This window comes from Pan troglodytes, chromosome 9 (assembly GCF_028858775.2).
Source record: "Pan troglodytes isolate AG18354 chromosome 9, NHGRI_mPanTro3-v2.0_pri, whole genome shotgun sequence".
Lineage (NCBI taxonomy): Eukaryota > Metazoa > Chordata > Mammalia > Primates > Hominidae > Pan > Pan troglodytes.
In genome coordinates, this window is record NC_072407.2 from 5,270,781 (window position 1) to 5,287,167 (window position 16,387).

The 16,387-nt window shown below is 64.8% G+C and overlaps 1 protein-coding gene across 1 annotated transcript in view; it reads right to left on the bottom strand.

Annotated features, from left to right (window-relative positions):
* The window catches only part of MUC6 (mucin 6, oligomeric mucus/gel-forming), a 35,795-nt gene extending 22,213 nt beyond the window's left edge, over positions 1–13,582 (bottom strand). Inside the window, exons 1-26 of the mRNA XM_054661858.2 lie at positions 13,497–13,582; positions 9,908–9,970; positions 8,636–8,876; positions 8,430–8,556; positions 8,000–8,090; positions 7,753–7,862; positions 7,379–7,586; positions 7,017–7,139; positions 6,299–6,419; positions 6,032–6,170; positions 5,850–5,954; positions 5,693–5,765; positions 5,450–5,587; positions 5,030–5,191; positions 4,769–4,863; positions 4,489–4,621; positions 4,072–4,321; positions 3,944–3,996; positions 3,744–3,853; positions 3,130–3,281; positions 2,803–2,944; positions 2,608–2,718; positions 1,985–2,170; positions 1,647–1,886; positions 751–907; positions 313–456 (exon numbers count right to left, since the gene is read on the bottom strand). Coding sequence (XP_054517833.2) covers positions 313–456; positions 751–907; positions 1,647–1,886; positions 1,985–2,170; positions 2,608–2,718; positions 2,803–2,944; positions 3,130–3,281; positions 3,744–3,853; positions 3,944–3,996; positions 4,072–4,321; positions 4,489–4,621; positions 4,769–4,863; positions 5,030–5,191; positions 5,450–5,587; positions 5,693–5,765; positions 5,850–5,954; positions 6,032–6,170; positions 6,299–6,419; positions 7,017–7,139; positions 7,379–7,586; positions 7,753–7,862; positions 8,000–8,090; positions 8,430–8,556; positions 8,636–8,876; positions 9,908–9,970; positions 13,497–13,548 — 3,526 coding nt within the window. The 5' untranslated portion in view covers positions 13,549–13,582. The remainder of the gene's footprint in view (positions 1–312; positions 457–750; positions 908–1,646; positions 1,887–1,984; positions 2,171–2,607; positions 2,719–2,802; positions 2,945–3,129; positions 3,282–3,743; positions 3,854–3,943; positions 3,997–4,071; positions 4,322–4,488; positions 4,622–4,768; positions 4,864–5,029; positions 5,192–5,449; positions 5,588–5,692; positions 5,766–5,849; positions 5,955–6,031; positions 6,171–6,298; positions 6,420–7,016; positions 7,140–7,378; positions 7,587–7,752; positions 7,863–7,999; positions 8,091–8,429; positions 8,557–8,635; positions 8,877–9,907; positions 9,971–13,496) is intronic.
* Positions 13,583–16,387: the final 2,805 nt, after the last annotated feature.

The window sequence follows — 16,387 nt, forward strand, 5'->3', positions numbered from 1 at the left end:
TGAATGAATGCGTGAATGAATGTGTGTGAATGAATGTGCATGAGTGTGCGTGAGTGGATGAACAAATGTGCGTGAATGAATGAATATGCGTGAATGAATGCATGAATCTGCATGAATGAATGTGAATGTGCATGAGTGAATGTGTGAATGAATGAATGTGCAAATTAATGAATGTGTGTGAATTAATGAGCATGAATTAATGAGTGTGAATGAATGTGTGTGAATGAATGAATGTGTGTGAATGAATGAATGTGCATGAATGAGTGAATGGGTCCCCCTGTGTATCTGCGTTGCCTCCCCGTCACCTGGCACCTTCGATGTTGCTGCCTGGGACGCTCTGTGGCTGGCTGGGGCAGAGGCAGGGCTGGTAGTGCCACGTGCAGTTGGCCTCCTGTGTGTACTGGTACTCGCCATGGCCGTCCTGCGTGTGCGTGTTGTAGAAGCCGCAGTAGATGGCTGGGAGGAAGGGAGCCGTCAGCTGGTGGGGTTCCTGGCCCTGGCCCTGGCCCTGACCCGGTGGTTCCCCTGGGCATGCATGGAACCTGAGCGTGGGCGGGGAAGGTCTGGGCACTCTTGGTGAAGCCTCCCCTGGGCAGCTGGGGGCTGCAGGAGGGCCAGGGTGGCCCTGCAGGGCACAGCCCGGCGCCTGTCCAGGGAGAGGGGCCTGTGGGCAAGGGCAGCCCTGTGCCGGCCCTTAGTGGCGCTGGGTGGCAGGGGCTGGAGCAACCTCTGGGTGGGGTGGTCACTCACGGCAGAAGGCCGGGGTCCTCCAGTCCACGCACACGCCCTTGTCCAGACAGGCTTGGGCGTAGGCAGCCACGGCATCGCACAGACACTCACAGTCCCCGCCACTGTCACACCCACATGCGTCGCGCACGCAGGCCTCGTAGTAGGGCAGGTGGTATACCTGCAGGGGTGTGTGCCAGTCAGTGTCTGGCCGCCGGGGGATGGCGGGGCATCAGGCTTTGCCACCTGCAGGGCCCTCAGTGTGGTCAGGCCGGAGTGTGGCGGTAAGAGCGCTGGGACTGGGTGAGCGGCACCACGTGGACCTCAGCCCTGACCGTAGCCACGCTCCCGGAGCCGATGCTGCCACGGAGGCCTGACCCGAGCTCGCGCCTTGAGACCCGCCATCGGGACCAAGATGCCGCTGCCGCTAACCATGGCCACTGCAGTCCCACCCAGGGTCTCTGCTCCCCCCACGTCACGCTCACATTCAGCGGGCCAGTGCCATGCTGTTCCCCCGCGGGGTGCCCCCATCCTCTCAGTTCTTACTGCGCCGCGATGGCCGGATCACGCCCTGGGCTGGGAAGTGCACGCCCTGCATCCTGGAGGTCTCCCTGACCACCAGCTCCTGAGCAGGGGGCCCACCAGGTGATGCTGCCCCAGGGGACTCGTGGCACTGTCTGGGGGTGCTATTGGCATCTGGTGGGTGGAGGCCAGGGGGCTGCTAAACAGCCACAGTGCACGAGTCAGCCCCACATCAGGGCCCTGCACTCAGGCAGAGGGTCTGAACCTCTCTGCACCCTGACCTGGCTGGTCTGGGATCCCGTGGAGGGAGAACCGTGCCTGGCTTCCCTGCCCCTTCCCCCGCCCCCACCGGACATTTGCGGAGGGGCAGGCGCACAGCCCTCGTGCCCGGTGCCCACCTTGCTGTGGCAGGCGGCGAAGGTCTGGCTGTTGATGATGCTGCACTTGCGCTCGGCCCAGGAGCGCCGGAAGGCATTGAGACTGCAGGGGTCCGCCACGAAGCTCACGTCCCCGCACAGCGGGCTCTCCTTCCACGAGTTCACGAACTCCAGCTCGCTGGACGCCACGTACCTGCTGCGCGTCTCAAAGTCGTCCTTCATGTTCCCGTTGAAGTTGCCACACAAGCCGCAGAGGGGATCCTGCAGACGGCGGCATCAGGCCGGGCCCGGGGGCCGTGCCATCTGTCTCCAACCCTGCATCAGGGAGGGCCTGGGAGGAGGCAGAGGGCGCGCGGTACCTGGGAGGCACGGGCGATCCTGATGAGGACGGTCATGTGCCTGTTCCAGATGAGCGTCAGGTTGTACCTCCCGGGGATGCTGATGTCCACGACAAGGCTCAGCGCACCCGGCGTCACCCCGAGCTGCACGTGGGGCTCCTCCCCGGTGACTGTGTAGTTTCTGTCCGCCAGCACCACGGACAGGCCCTGTGGGGTGGGGTTGGCATAGGACTGCCTGTCTGTCTCCCCCGGCCCCCGGCACGGCTGTGCTGGACCGAGCTCTCGGAGACAGAGCTGCCCAGGTCTGTTAAGGCCATGCACAGGAGCGCCTGCTGAGAGCCAGCTTGGGGCAGAAGGGCCTGGCATGCCTGGAACAGGGCTGAGGGCTGAAGCTCGGGCTTCCTGGAGAGTCCCTCCCCTCTGCCTGGGAGACATTCTGCAGTCCCTGAAACCTTGTGGGGCACAAGCACCCATGGTCCTGAGCGTCTGGCCAGGGAGGGGCAGCAGGCACCCCTCAAGGAGAGGCAGGCAGGGAGGGCTGCATCTCGGGGCAGGACCTGGAGGCTCCAGTGCGCGGGATCCAGCTGTGTGGCAGGGCCCCCTACCGCCCGTCCTGCCCTGCCAGAGTCTGCCTGGCTGCTCACCCCCAGGAAGATCTTGATGGCCCGTGAGCATGTGACCCCGGAGTTCCCACAGATGACGTTCTCTGTCAGGATCTTGAAGGTGGGCTGTGAATTGTTGACACCACAGACGTCCTGCAGGGAGAGGGCGCTGAGGAGGAGCCCTGGAGGCCGTGCCTCTGGGTCCCCGGCCCCTGTGGCCCTGCGCCCGATGGTTACCGTGGCCAGGATGTACTCGCAGTTGCCGTCGAATACGAAGCGCTGGCCGTCGAAGGTGATGACGTGGCCCTCCCCGTAGAGGGTGCAGGTGGACGGGCAGTGGGTGCCCAGCTGACAGGCCCACCTCCCCCTTGAGCAGGAGCTGTGGAGACAGCAGGTGTGGGTGGTGGGCCTGTGGCCCTCCTGCCATACTGGGTGTGGTCCCTGGAGAGGCCAGACTGCACCTCTGGACGCCCCCGCCTCTGGGACAGCCCCACCTCGGGCAGCCTCCGCCTGCCCCAGATGGCCCCAGGAGCCCAGGGCGTCTGAAGCGAGGCTTTGTCTCACCAGGTCCTGCAGTCAGTGTGGAGCTCAGCTCCTCCAGGGTAGGAGACCCCCGAGAACTCACATGGGCACTCCTCGGGGGGCACACACTGCCCGTCGGCATTCTCGTAGAGGCCCTCGGCGCAGACACAGCCAGGCTCACACTTGGTGGGCACCTGGAGGGAGGCAGGTCAGCAGCTCCTGGGAGGGTGGCCTCAGCCAGCTGCTGCCCAGCCCTGGGCCCCTCTGAGACTGCCCGGCGTGTCTCCCAGGCCCTCTCCCTGAATACAGCCCTGCTCTGTGGCCTTTGTGGGCAGCTGGGCTTACTGCCTTAGCAAAGCTTCCCCCTCCTCGTGGAAGGTCCTAGGACCCAGTGCACACGGCTGGGCTGCTGTACCCACTCCCACACATGGGCAGCCCACCCTCCCCAAGCTGGTGCCCACTGTCCTTAGGGAGCCCTGCAGACGAGCCCCCGGGGCCTCCAGCTGCCTGGCCACAGGGCCGCTCCCACCTCGTGGCCAGCCCCAGGCACCCGCCGCAGGGCAGAACGCGGCTGGGTCTCCCGGAGTTCTGTGGAAACCCCCTCATGGCTCAGCTGGGGCCCGGGCGTTGTCCCTGCTCCTTGCATGCCCCCTTACACAGGCAACACCGGTGGCCAGCATCTGGCATGTGGGGGCACAGGCTGCCCCAAACTTGTTCTCGGAGGACTGGCTGCAGGACTTGAAGGTCTTAGGGGCCTGGCAGGAGGCTGCAGGAAAGAGGGGTGCGCGGTCAGGACACTCAGAGGAAGCCGGGGCCCCTCACAGTCCCAGCCTGCGGCCAGCGCTGCTGTACGTACCCAGGAACATCTGTGGCCGCTGCAGGCAACTCAGCCGCCCGTTGATGCAGTGGCTGCAAGAGAGAGGCTGCGTGAGACCCCGGGACCTGGCAGGGACCCCCCTGCCTGGCCCCTGCCCGGTCCCTCACCAGGTGACGCCGTTGATGACAGTGGACTGCTCGGCCAGGATGAACTTGTAACCCTCCAGTATGCACGGGCACTGGGCCTTGCGCACACACTCGCCCTTGTGGTTCAGGTAGGTGCCATCGGGGCAGTTGCAACCGTCCACAGGCACGGCGCTGTGGTGGCACTCGGTGGCACGGTCCGACAGCGACAGGCAGGTGCGCTCACAGGCTTGGCTGTTGTAGCTGAAGGTGGTGTTACCCGTGCAGGGGATGGCTGTGGGGGACCCGGGCATCAGACCCTCCGGGAGGGGGCGGCCGGGAGGGCGATCTCGGGTTCCCCTGCCTGCCGGGCACTGCAGAGCCTCAGAGCTTGGGGTCCCAGGACACCCCCTCGTGAGCCCAGCCTGCCGTGACCCTGCTTAAGCCCCGTCGGGCACTCACTGCAGTTGTCCACACTGCTTCTCCAGCCCCAGAGCAGGACGCCCCGCGAGGAGCAGGCGTGTACGTAGTCGCCCAGGGCGGCACAGATGTGGGGAAAGGTCTCCTCGTAGTTGCAGGCCTGGTACACGCACCTCTGCGGGCAGAGAGCCAGCATGGGCTGGTGGCAGGCACCCTGCCCTGGGGACATGGGGGTCCCAAACCTATTCCCTTGGGTGCCTGAGACCTTCTCAGCCACCACAGCCTCCCCTGCAGCCCTCCCAAGACGCCCTCGGGCCCTCACCTTGTAGAAGGGTGCAGGGTTCACTGTGGCGTGGCACCTCTCGAACACCGTGCCTGTCCTCAGCAGCACGGAGCAGTGGGTCTCCGCACACACCTCTGGGGATGACAGGCCCAGGTGTGAGTCCCGGCCCCTCCCATTCCAGCTACGGCTCCTCCCAGGGACCCCCCACCCTGGCAGCTGGGCCTGTGGTCGAGTCCAGGGGTCTGTCAGAACTGTGGGCGCTGGGGGGGCAGCCGGGGGAGTGGGGGGCCGGACACTCACTGTTGAGCTGGCTCATGGAGCAGGGGTCAGTCTCACGCTCCAGAGCGGCCGGACAGTTCCCCGCCCGCCAGGAGTCCACAAACAGCGAGGCGGTGCCCTCGGCGATACCCATGCTGGTGGTGAAGTCATCCGTTGTGTCCCCGTTGAAGTTGCCGCAGAGCCCTGAGCCGGCGGGGCGTGAGCTCGACTTGAACCCATCCCTCCTGCACCCATTCCTGCCCACACGCCCTGGAGCTCCCGTCCTTCCTCTAACAGCGCCCTGGGTGAGAGGCTGCGTGGGCCACACGTGCCTGTTACCCCTGGGGGCTCCCCGGACACAGAGGGTTGTGTGAACCTCTCTTGGACCTTTCTCCTCCCCTGGTCATGGCCAGACCCTGTAGGGATGAGGCAACAGGGCCACCTGGAGAGGCAGGGACTCACCTCTGGTCTGACCTCTGAACTGGGGCCCAACAGTGACGTAGGCCTGGAAGATGGGGCGCAGCTGGACCACGAGCTCCAGCCCGAAGCTGGTGGCCATCTGGAGGTAGGTGGACGTCTGCCTGAAGACCGTGATGTTGCCTGCAGGACGCAGTGCTCAGTGGGCCGTCTGGGCTCCCTCCCCACCCACTGCAGCCCGCCCCGAAGGCACAGCTCTGGGGGGCCACGGACTGGGCCAGGACGTACGAGTCTTGTATGGCAGCCACTTGGCTTCTCCGTTGTTGGTGACCACCTCATCCTGAGAGATCACAATTTTGTCCTGGAGAGAGGGTGGCCTGAGTCAGGGTGCAGGCACCAGGGAGCGGAGCCCTGCTGGCAGGGATGGGCGCAGGAAAGGCCTTACCTGCCTGGAGAGGTAGACCACAGCCACCAGGGAGGTCTCGGAGTGTGAGAAGCCGGACTTGTCGTACACAGCCATGAGGGCACCATCCTCGGGAAGCTGGGGGCTCTGCGAGGGGGTGGGGCTCAGACACGGGTGGGGTCACCGGGAGTGCCCCTCCCCACGGGCCACAGGGCTCGTCCTACCTGGAGGAGGATGTAGGTGCAGGTGCCGTGGAAGCGGTAGGGCCTGGCGTCAAACGTGGTAACAAAGGAGCCACCTTCCAGGGAGCAGTGTCCGGGGCACGGCCGCTCTGTGCACGCCCAGCGGCCCAGGGTGCACTGGCTGTGGGTGGGCGTGGGGGCAGCGGCATGGTGGGTAGGGCCGCTGGAGCCGGACAGCACACCCCTGCCCGCCCTAGGCCAGCGGAACCCCTGCCGGCCGGCCAGAGCCCCCTCCGGCGCCTCACTCACCAGGTTTGGCAGGCGGCTATTGTGACCTCCCCGGGGGCATACATGGCGCCGTGGAGCACACAGGGGCACTGGGTGACGGGCACGCAGGTGTGGTTATTGGAGAGGTCATTCAGGACCGTACCTGCAGGAGAGGGTCTTCTTGGGGCTTGGGTGGGACTGACTGCCTCCCACTCTCCCCTCTCTGGCTCCAGGGAGACGCCCCCTCCAGCCTGGCTCCAGGGAGACGCCCCCTCCAGTCTGGCTCCAGGGAGACGCCCCTCCGGCCTGGCTCCAGGGAGACGCCCCCTCCAGCCTGGGCCATGACCTCTCTCCAGCTGCACTTGCATTCGCAACTCTATGCCAGGCCCTGGGCGTGCACAGCCCCTCGTGCCAATGTGCCCGGCCCAGGTTCCTGGTGAGTGGTGGCCTCCAGCAGGCAGGGACGTGTAACTGTCCCTTGGGCCCGGCTCAAACCCTGCCTTCCCTCGGCAGCTCCCAGACCGCAGTGAGCAGCCCTCACCGCCCGTGGGTTTGCAGGGGTGGCCGTGGCTGGGGGACCTGCAGGCTGTAAGCGTCCAGGCGGGAAAAGCCTGTCCCAGGGCAAGAGGCACCGGAGCTGGGACTCAGGCGGCAGAATGTTGGGGTGAGCCGGGTCGGGGTGGGTGGGGTCTGACGTCCCCTTGTCTCTGGGCTCTCTCTAGGGGTCCCGGAGAGAGAGAGTGCCTGCGACTGCCCTCACCTTCCGGGCAGAAGCACCCGAAGGTGCAGGAACTGGAGCAGCTGTGCTGTGGGTTGGAGCAGGTCTTCACGCAGGCCGAGCCGCACTCCTGGTACACCTGGTTGGCCGGGCACTGACCCACGGCTGTGGGCACACGCGGCTCCGGTGAGAGGGTCCCACCCCCCCCCCACCCCTCCCTGCCCCACCCCAGCTTAGTGGAGGACTTAGCCCAGCCCCTCCTCCATCTAGAAGCAGCAGCGAGGATCTCCTGTCTCTCAGACCAGGAGGGATGCAGGCGTCACGTCAGGCAGTCCAGGGGCTGGGAGAGCTGGGTCTGGAGCCCTCGGCCTCCCGGCCCCTCCCACTCCCTTCCCTGGACTCACAGCACAGGCCGGGGCCCCGCCAGCGGCGGACCGGCTGGCCCACCATGCTGCACTGGCGGGAGTACTCGGACAGGGTGGCACAGCTGCTGTTCTGAGGGCCTGGCTGGGGGGCTGCGGCCACGTCCGCCTGGCAGCTTAGCACGAAGGGCTCCTTGGACACGCTGCACTCAGGGGCCACCAGGGTCAGCAGCTGGGTGCAGATCCGGGCCTGGGGGGGCCACTCAGGGTCATGGGGGCAAAGGCCACACCCCATGCCACCACGACTGGGGAGGTCGGGCAGGGCGTCTGTGATGGGGCTGCTTGTGGGGGCCCTTGGTGGTCTTGGCGACCCTGTCAGACCTGGGGTCAGCCCCACCTGGAGCCCCCTTGCTTACGTGCTGGGCCTGCCGGACGTGGGTGCTAGGGATGTCCTGGAAGGTGCAGATCTCTCCGGGGTCGTCCAGCTTCTGGAGGGCAGCGAACTTGTGGGGTTCCAGGAACTTGCCTGGGGGTGCAGAACGGGGGTCAGCACCATGGGGGCTGGGCCTCAGAGGCCCCCCTGCCCTGCCCCCCACCTAGAGGGCCCCCCAGAGGCCCCCCCAGAGGCCCCCCCAGAGGCCCCCCAGCCCTGCCCCCACCTACCCTCCTCACTGACAAACTCGTTGGTCACCTTCCCGTCAAAGTTCCCGCAGAGCCCGCACATCTGACCCATGTACTTCTGCTCCACCAGAACCTGTGGGAGACGGCTCTGCTGGGGGCCAGGGGGCCCCTCATCTGCTGTGGAGGGCTCTCAGTTCCTGCTGCTGGACCCAGAGCCCCCACCATCCCCCCACCTGCTCATCTGCCTCTTCTTATGGGAGCCTAATTTTCCAGTGGAGAAGCCGAGTCACCCACAAAACCCAGTCCTGGCTCATGTTGCTGGTCAGGGGTCAGCACTGCTTGGCACGAAGGGCCTGGCTGCATGGCAGCCTGAAGGCTGGCTGGGACCCCCAAGGAGGGCAGCCCCTCCCAAGTCCCACCTGCCCCCCAGTGCTGCGGGTCTCCAGACCCACCCTGGCCCCTCTCTCCTCACCATGAGGTGGCTGTCAGGACCCCACACGACTTCCAGCTCCAGCTCCAGCTGCTTGGCCACCAGCCGCACGCTCTGGCCGAAGGGTGTGATCTGGAGTCCATTGCTGGTATAGGGCAGGCTGATGACCCTGTGGGGCAAGGGAAGTCGGTGGTCGCTCCTCAGTCCTCCGGCCCCCGAGCCCCCGGGCCCCGGCCCACCTGACCTACCCGATGTCCTTGACTGAGATGGTGGCTTCGCTCACAGTGACGACGGAGGCCCCCAGCTCCACGATGATCCGCGAGATGCTCCCGTCTGGGCCTCGCCGCAGCTGGACACTGAAGGTGGGGAAGGCGTCCTTGCAGGTGGCCGCGAAGAGGTAGTTGCACGTCCCCGAGAAGTCGTACACGTGGTGGTCGAAGGTGGAGAAGTGACCAGCCCCCCACGTGGAGCACTGGCCTTTGTCCGGGGCTACAGAGAGAGCAGTGCTCACACAGCCCTGTGTCCCCACCATCCTGGCCAGGCAGGGCTGGGGCAGGCAGAGAGGTCACTCGTCTCCCTGGGCCAGGGTTTTTGAGTTGGGGCCAGGCTGTGGAAACCCCAGACATCCGATGAACCTGAGTGCTATGGTATATGCCTGGCCAGGAGTCAGCACCGCTGTGGGCATGTGTACACACGTGTGTGTGGGTACACGTATGTGTGTTGTGTGTGTGCACGTGTGTGCAGGTATGTGCGTGTCTCAGGGGTGTGTGCATACATGTCAGGTGTGTCCATGTGCATTGTGGGTGTGTGTGTTGGAGGGCTGTGTAGGCGTGTGAGATATACACTTGCATGTGTGTTGGGTGTGATTGTGTTACGTGCACATGTGTGTTTGTGTGAGCTGGGCATGTGTGTCGAGTGCATGTGTGTGCATTCGGGGTGTGTGTGTGTTGGGTGCGTGTCTCAGGTGTGTAGGGTGTGTACATAGGGTGCGTGTGTAGGGTGTGTGTGTGTTGGGTACGTGCACATGTGTAAGTCGTGCGTGTTGTAAGTGTACATGTTTGCTTGTCTGGGATGTGTGTGCATGGGTGTTGGGTGTGTGTGCATGTGTATATCAGGTGTGTTTGTGTAGGTTGTGTTGGGTGTGTATGCATGTGTGTTGGGTTGTGTGTCTGTGTAGAGTGTTGGGTGTGTGTGTGACGTGTGCTCATGCATCTGTGTCATGTACATGTGTATGCATGTGTGTTGGGTTGTGTGTCTGTGTAGAGTGTGTTGGGTGTGTGTGTGACGTGTGCTCATGCATCTGTGTCATGTACATGTGTATGCGTGTGTCAGGTGTGTGTGCATGTGTATATTGGGTATGTGTGTGTGTGTTAGGTGTATGTGCATGTGTGTTCATGTTGGTGTATATATGTGTGTTGGATGTGTGTGTCTTGGGGGTGACCTGGGCTCTGGGCCCCTCTCTCCTGCACACCGGGCCTGGGTGGTCTGGGCGGCAGGATCAGTGGCCGCTGTGTTCTTACCTGTCTGCGGAGAGTCCTTCAGCCTCTGGAGGCCTGGGCTGGTGTAGGAGGTGTTAGCCAGACCTGTGTGGACGGGACCCGCAGTCGGTGTGGGGCTACCCCGTCATCCCTGAGGGCGCCGCTCACCTCTGCTCAGGGCTGCTCCGCCCATTTCCCTGCACACACTCGGCGTGCGAGAAGTGTCCATGGCCCGTGGGGCTCGAGGCCTCAACAGCAAGCCAAGCGCTTGGCCTCCCATGCTGTCCTTCACGAGCCCCGGCTTCCTTCCCTGCTCTCGTTCACTTCCTCGTTCGTCCACTCAGTCCCAGTTCAGCCGTCAGCCCCCTCGGGGTTCGGCAGATGACGGGCACCCTGTGTGCAGGGTACTCATCCCTCGGGCTTCTGGGTGGGGCGAGGAGGGGCTGGTGTGGGTGGCAGGGGCTTGACAGCAGAGCCGACAGAGCGGGCTGTGCCCACCTCCCCAGCTTGGCCGCCTGGTTTCCCTGAGGGGTCTGCGCCAAGGCCCCACAGCCGGTTCTCCCTGCTCTCGGTGGCTCCGGGGCTCTAAACATGGCCACTTTCCTGCACGTCAGCCTTGAGACAGCCTTGATGTCAGGCCTGGCACTGAGGCCACTGTTGTCAGAGAAACGTCCAGATAGCCCAGTCACGGTGACTCCAGGGCAGGGCAGCGGGGGACTTCCCACCCTGACTCCCAGAGGCTGGGGTGGGACCAACACCCCCCACGTCCCACCCCCTTTACCCAGAGGGAGACTTCTCCCACCTCTGGGTAACTCCCCGGATCCTGCCTCCGGGACTATGACCCTTCCTGTGGCTCCCATGAGCCCCCGATGTCCGAGTGGTGGTGCGGCACCTGAGCAGGACCCGTGACCTCTCCAGGCCCTTCTTGGGGCCGGGACCCTCCTTGCCCCTGCCCATTGGTTAGCAGGGCACTCACAGCACCTCCTTCCAGATGTAGCTCAGAGATCCCGTTCCTGCCACTCCTCACCTGTGCTCTCACCCTAGGCTCTGTCCACTTTCTGGGACTTACTTGATGCTGCCCCCATTACCGCTGGACACCGGTGTCTCCGGTGACGCAGGGGCAGGGGCCTGTCAGCTGGGAGATGGTGTTAACCGCGGTCCAGGGAGGAGCCAGGCTGCCTGCTCCTTGGCCGCCTGGGTGAGTCCTCTCTGGCACAGGCAGGAGGTCGGGTATTTGAGTGACTGGATTTAAGAAGAATGCCAGCCTTGGCTATGTGGGACACATATTTGGCTGTGGTCCCCTTTGGCCTTGAGATCGTTTTCTGATGGGTTGCACCTGGCTTATCCCCAGTGTATGAGTTTACTCCAGACTGGGGTGGGGGTGGCTCATGCTGGGCCCTGAGCCTGGCGAGCACCTACCCCCTCACCCATCCCCCTCCTGGGGGTCCCAGTAGGTGTCATGGTCCTCAGCCCCCCGCCATTCCTTCCAGGGATGATCCACAGGGCTCAGAGCACCTGCTGCAGGAGTGCGCAGCACACCTAACCCTCAGCCATGGAACTCAGTGGTTCCTGGGACGGGGCCCTCGCTGGCCTCTGGTGGGGGAGGGGTGGGAGAGCTCTGAGCGGGAGGAGGAGTTGGCTGCCTGCCCCTGGGCCAGCACCTCTGGAGGCTGCGGAGCTGTGACCGGTCTCCCCTGGGCAATGCCCCCTGCAACTCAGTTTCTCCACCTTTCCGATGGGGGATGGCACTTGGGGGCCGTCCCCACTGTAGCACAGACACCTCGGGCCTGTGTTTCGGTGCCCTCAGCCCTGCCAGGCTGGCTCCACTGCCCCAGGTGGGTGCCTCATTGCTGCATCCCCTGCACCCCCCGCCGCCCTCGCCCTGCCCCACCCGCAGGAGCTTCCCCGAGTCCACTGGCTCCAAGTCGGCTGCCTCCAGCTCTGAAGTCCAGCGGGAGGCTCCTGCCTTCCTGCCCAGACTGGCTGTGCTTCCCCTCGGCTGATCCCTTGGCCAGGTGCATGGGCATCTGGGCGGGTTGGTCCGCCACCCCCGGCCTCTCAGCCCCTGGACGAGCACGAGGCGGCAGGTGCGCACTGTTCCTTCTGCATGCTTGGCGGCCGCCCACCCCTGCCTCCCGGCCCACCTCGGCCCAGGCCTGCAGCCCGTCTGTCCGACCCCACACTCTGCTGGCTGAGGCCCCTCCCATGTTGGCAGAGATGGCGCTCAGAGATTATTTGCTGGGGTGACGGGTGGACACCCCCACTTGGCCCTCCACCCTCTGCACTGCCCACAGCCCAGACCTCCAGCCTCTCTGGGCCTCACCACACCTCCCTCCCTGGCTCCAGGGTGGTGGCCCGAGGGACTAGGGGTCGCACTCTGCTGCAAGTTCAGCCCCACTTCCTGGCACTTGTCCCCAAGCTGTGCCAGGTGTGCAGGTAGGGGCTGGGGTCCCAAGCAGAGGGCACCGCTGGGAGGGCTCAGAGACCCCCATATCTCCCACGGTTGAAGGGTGGTGCCCGGCATGGTAGGGAGCGGGCTCAGAGACCCCCATATCTCCTACAGTTGAAGGGTGGTGCCCGGCGTGGTGGGGAGCGGGCTCAGAGACCCCCACATCTCCCACGGTTGAAGGGTGGTGCCCGGCGTGGTGGGGAAGGGGCTTCAAAGGAGAGAAGGGGTGGGGCGGGCTTGGGTCGCCCTACAGTGGGACACCCCTGGGGGGGTCCCACTGTGCTCTGAGCCCAAGGCGCCCAGGTTGGCAGCAGCTCCGAGGGTGAGCTCTGTCACGCCAGCGTCCACCCCAGGGGGCTCCCGGCTGTGGAGGAGGGTCAGGGGCCAGCTTGGAGAGGAAGGAGGAGCACGGAACACAGAGGCCCTTGGGCTGGTGACTTGGTTGGCAAGAGGGGTCTCCCCAGGTCTCAGGCTGCGGCCACAGAGGGACTCCTTGGGGCTGGCTTCTTCTGGGGGCCTGGGGAGGGACTGATGGCCACCTGCAGCAGCCGCAGGGCAGGCGGTTGGCAGAGGATCCAGGATGTCAGTCCCTCCTGGATCCTGCCCGAGCTGGGTAGGGGAGCGCGGGGGAGAGGGCAGGCTGCCTGCGGCGGTTCTGAGCCCAGGATGGCCGTACACCTTCCCCCCTCTTCCCCCCATGGCGGCCACACCAGGGGAGGCAGCGTCCCCCACTTCTGTAGACTAGGAAACGAGGCCCAGGGCAGCAGAGACTGTGTCTCTCTCCCCCACACTCCAGAGACCTCTCAGGACTCAGGACCCCGCTCGGGGAGGGAGAGCGCCAGGCCTGGGCACCAGCACACCTGCCCACTGTTCCCGCGGGAGTTCTGGACCCCACTCCAGCCGAGCGTCCTCCCCCGCTGGCCGCTGTGCCAGCTCACAGGAGGGCGTCCCTGCCCAGGCCCCATGGGGTCCCTGACCCCAATTGGCAGAGCCCAGCGCCGCGGCCGCTGGGGGTACCCGGGCCTGGCAGCGGGGGCTGGTCACGGAGCCGAGTTGGGGCCTCCCGTCCATCAGTGTCCATGTGGACTAGCCAAGTTGTCGAGGCGAGAAGGCCCAGAGACCCCCGCACACAGGGCCCCTCTGAGGGCACTGCAGTGTCCGGCGCCCCTCGACCTCACTCACCAGCGCTGAGCAGGGCTCCGCAGCAGGACAGCAGCAGCCACCACTGGACCATGGTGCACAGTGGAGAGGAGCTCGCGCTGGGCCCGGCAGGCCTGCTGCTGCCACCCGTGCGGCTCCAACGGCCGGTCTTGGGTCCCTTATATAGGCTGGCGGGCCCTCCCCCACCGCACCTGCCTGCGCCCCGTGGTCCAACCCCTTAATCACCACTGCCGGCGGGCGCCGCGGTGGCCAAACAGGATCTGGGCCTGCTTTATCAGGACTCGGCTGTCTTTGGAAAATCCTGCAGGCAGCGGCCCCATTATCACCCACTCCCAGCGGGGGGCTGACGCACGCACGCCCCCAAAGGTCCTGCAAACACCCCCTGCATGGGGGCCATCCTGGCCCGGGCCCTCCCCACTGCTGGGTCAACGTGGGCACTGTCAGCCACACGCCTGGTGGCCGGGATGGGCCTGTTGGGGGAGGTCGGGGGCCCTGGGGCACCTGCTCTGCCCCTTCCGGGGAGCCCAGTGCTGACCCAGCTTGGGGGGAACCCTGCTGCACCTGAATCCCAGGACCCCCTGAGGGGCACTGGGCCCACCCCTCACCCTGAATCCCAGCACCCCCTGAAGGGCCCCGGGCCCACCCCAAGTTCCCTGCCCAACAGGAAAGATCACCCAGCGGGAGGGACCTTGCCAGGGGGTGTTGGGGAGCAGGGGCTCCGCCGTCTGGGACAGGCAGCGGCCCTGGGGCTTAGACAGGCTGCCCTGGAGGCCTGAGGAGCTACCGTGTCTCTGCAGCCCGCCAGGTCCCAGGCTTGCTCCTGAAGACCCCTCCACGGCTGTTTTCTTCCCCCTTCGAGCGCTGTTGGCAGCCGTCTTGAGGACAGGAACTCGGGGGCTGCTCGTCTGCTGGGGCATCTCTGCGGGGCTGTGGGGTCGCCGGTATGCTCCTGACCCCTTCAGGCAGAGGGGCAGGGACTGGGATGACCAGGGGGCCTTGCCTGTGGAGGCACGTGCCACGCCTGAGGGGCCGGGGACAGGGCAAGGTCTGGTGACATCGGGGTGGTGCCGGTGGCTGGCGGCGGGGAGGGAGGTGGAGGTCTGAGCGGTCACCAGGATTGCCTCAGCCTCGTTTGGCAGCCCAGGGACCCCTCCCAAAGGGGATTTTGGTCCCCGACTCCGACAGGAGCCCTCGCTGGCCTCGGGGCTGCTCCCACCACACGTCAGCATCCCGGCCTGAGCCAGGAGGGACTCCGAGGCCGCCTGGTCTCCCTGGGCCGGGCTCCCCACATGGGGCTGCACCCCCGTCCCACAGGTAAGCTGAGCCCGCTGGCTGGGACCCGGGCCTGCCAACTCTGTCCCACCTGTGCCCACATGCCTGGGAGCTGCCCCACCTGCCCCCGGAAGAGGCCCCAGGGCCACGCGTGCCACACACAGTAGGTGTCGCGTGTTTCACTTAAATCAGCTTCAGTTTTGTGGAACGTTGCTTGAAGTTACAATAAGTTGCTTTTGTAGGAAATTGCAGTACGTGTGCTGCCCCCCACCAGGAGCCCCACACCAGGCATTCTGGGTGTTCTGCTCTCATCTGTTCTTCTTTTTAATTTTTCAGTTTTGTAGAGACGAGGTCTCACTTTGTTGTCCAGGCTGGCCTTGAACTCCTGGACTCAAGAGATCCTCCTGCCTCAGCCTCCCAGAGTGCTGAGATGACAGGCGTGAGCCACCGTGTCCAGCCTTGGCTGTCCCTTCTTAACACGCTCAGTGGTCCCTGTGGTTCGGATGAGAAACTGAGGCACAGGAGTGAGGCCCTTGCCCTGTCATGCTGAGAGGCTGGATGGACGCAGGGCTCACAGCTGGCCCTCGTTCTGACCTGGGGCCTCTCAGCCCGGGCTCGAGGTGGGGACGATGAGGGGCAGAGATCTTAGGGCCTCCTTCCCTGGGTGGGTCGCTGCACCAGGGCAGCCGGTGCCAAAAGGGACCTCATGGGCAGGTGGCATGGCTGGGAGCCCTGTGGCCGCGTCAGCCCGGCAGTTGTGCTCGTCTGACCACCTGTCTGGGCTTGTGAGAACCGAGCTCAGGTTCTCAGGAGGGATCCTATGAAGCTTTGAATGTAGGGGCAGGGGTGGGTTGGGGGTGAGAGCCAGTGGACACTGGTTCCCCGGCCAGGCCTGTAGGGCTTCGGGTCCTGGCCACTGAGGCTTCCATTTCCCAGCTGTAAAGTGGCAGAGACCCCTGACCTTGAAGATTATGGCCGTGACGTTCAGCATGTGAGTCCCCAGTGTCCTCTAGAATTGGGGGATCCCTGCAGCTTGCACAGGTGTGGGGCGGGTGGGGGCTGGATGCCACCAGCCTGCAATGGGGCTGCCCACTGGGCCTGTGGTGAAGATGCCCGCTGGCAGGTGTGTGATGATTGTGTATGTGTGTGTGCGCGCATATGCATATGTGTGCGTGCACGTGTACCTGTGTGTGTGCATTTGTGTGTGTGCGTGTACGTGTGTGCACGTGTGAGTGCCTGCCTGTGTGTGTATGTGTGCCTGTGTACGCGTGTGTACATGTGTGCGCATGTGTGCCTGTGTGTGCACCTGTGTGCCTGTGTGCGCATGTGTGCCTGTGTGTGCACGTGTGCCTGTGGTGCATGTGTGTGCGTGTGTGTGCACGTGCCTGTGTGTGCCTGTGGGTGCCTGTGCCTGTGTGAGTGCGTGTTTGTGCCTGTGTACCTGTGTGCCTGAGTGCGTGTGTTTACGTGTGTGTGCCTGTGAGTGCATGTGTGTGCCTGTGTGTGCACATGTGTACCTGTGCATGCCTGTGTGTGTGCGTGTGTGTATATGTTGAATTTCTGGTGAAAGCTGTGCATCCCAGAATTTATTGTCCCCATGATCTCATGGCCACTCAGGGGTGTGTAGAAGGCCCTGGCCC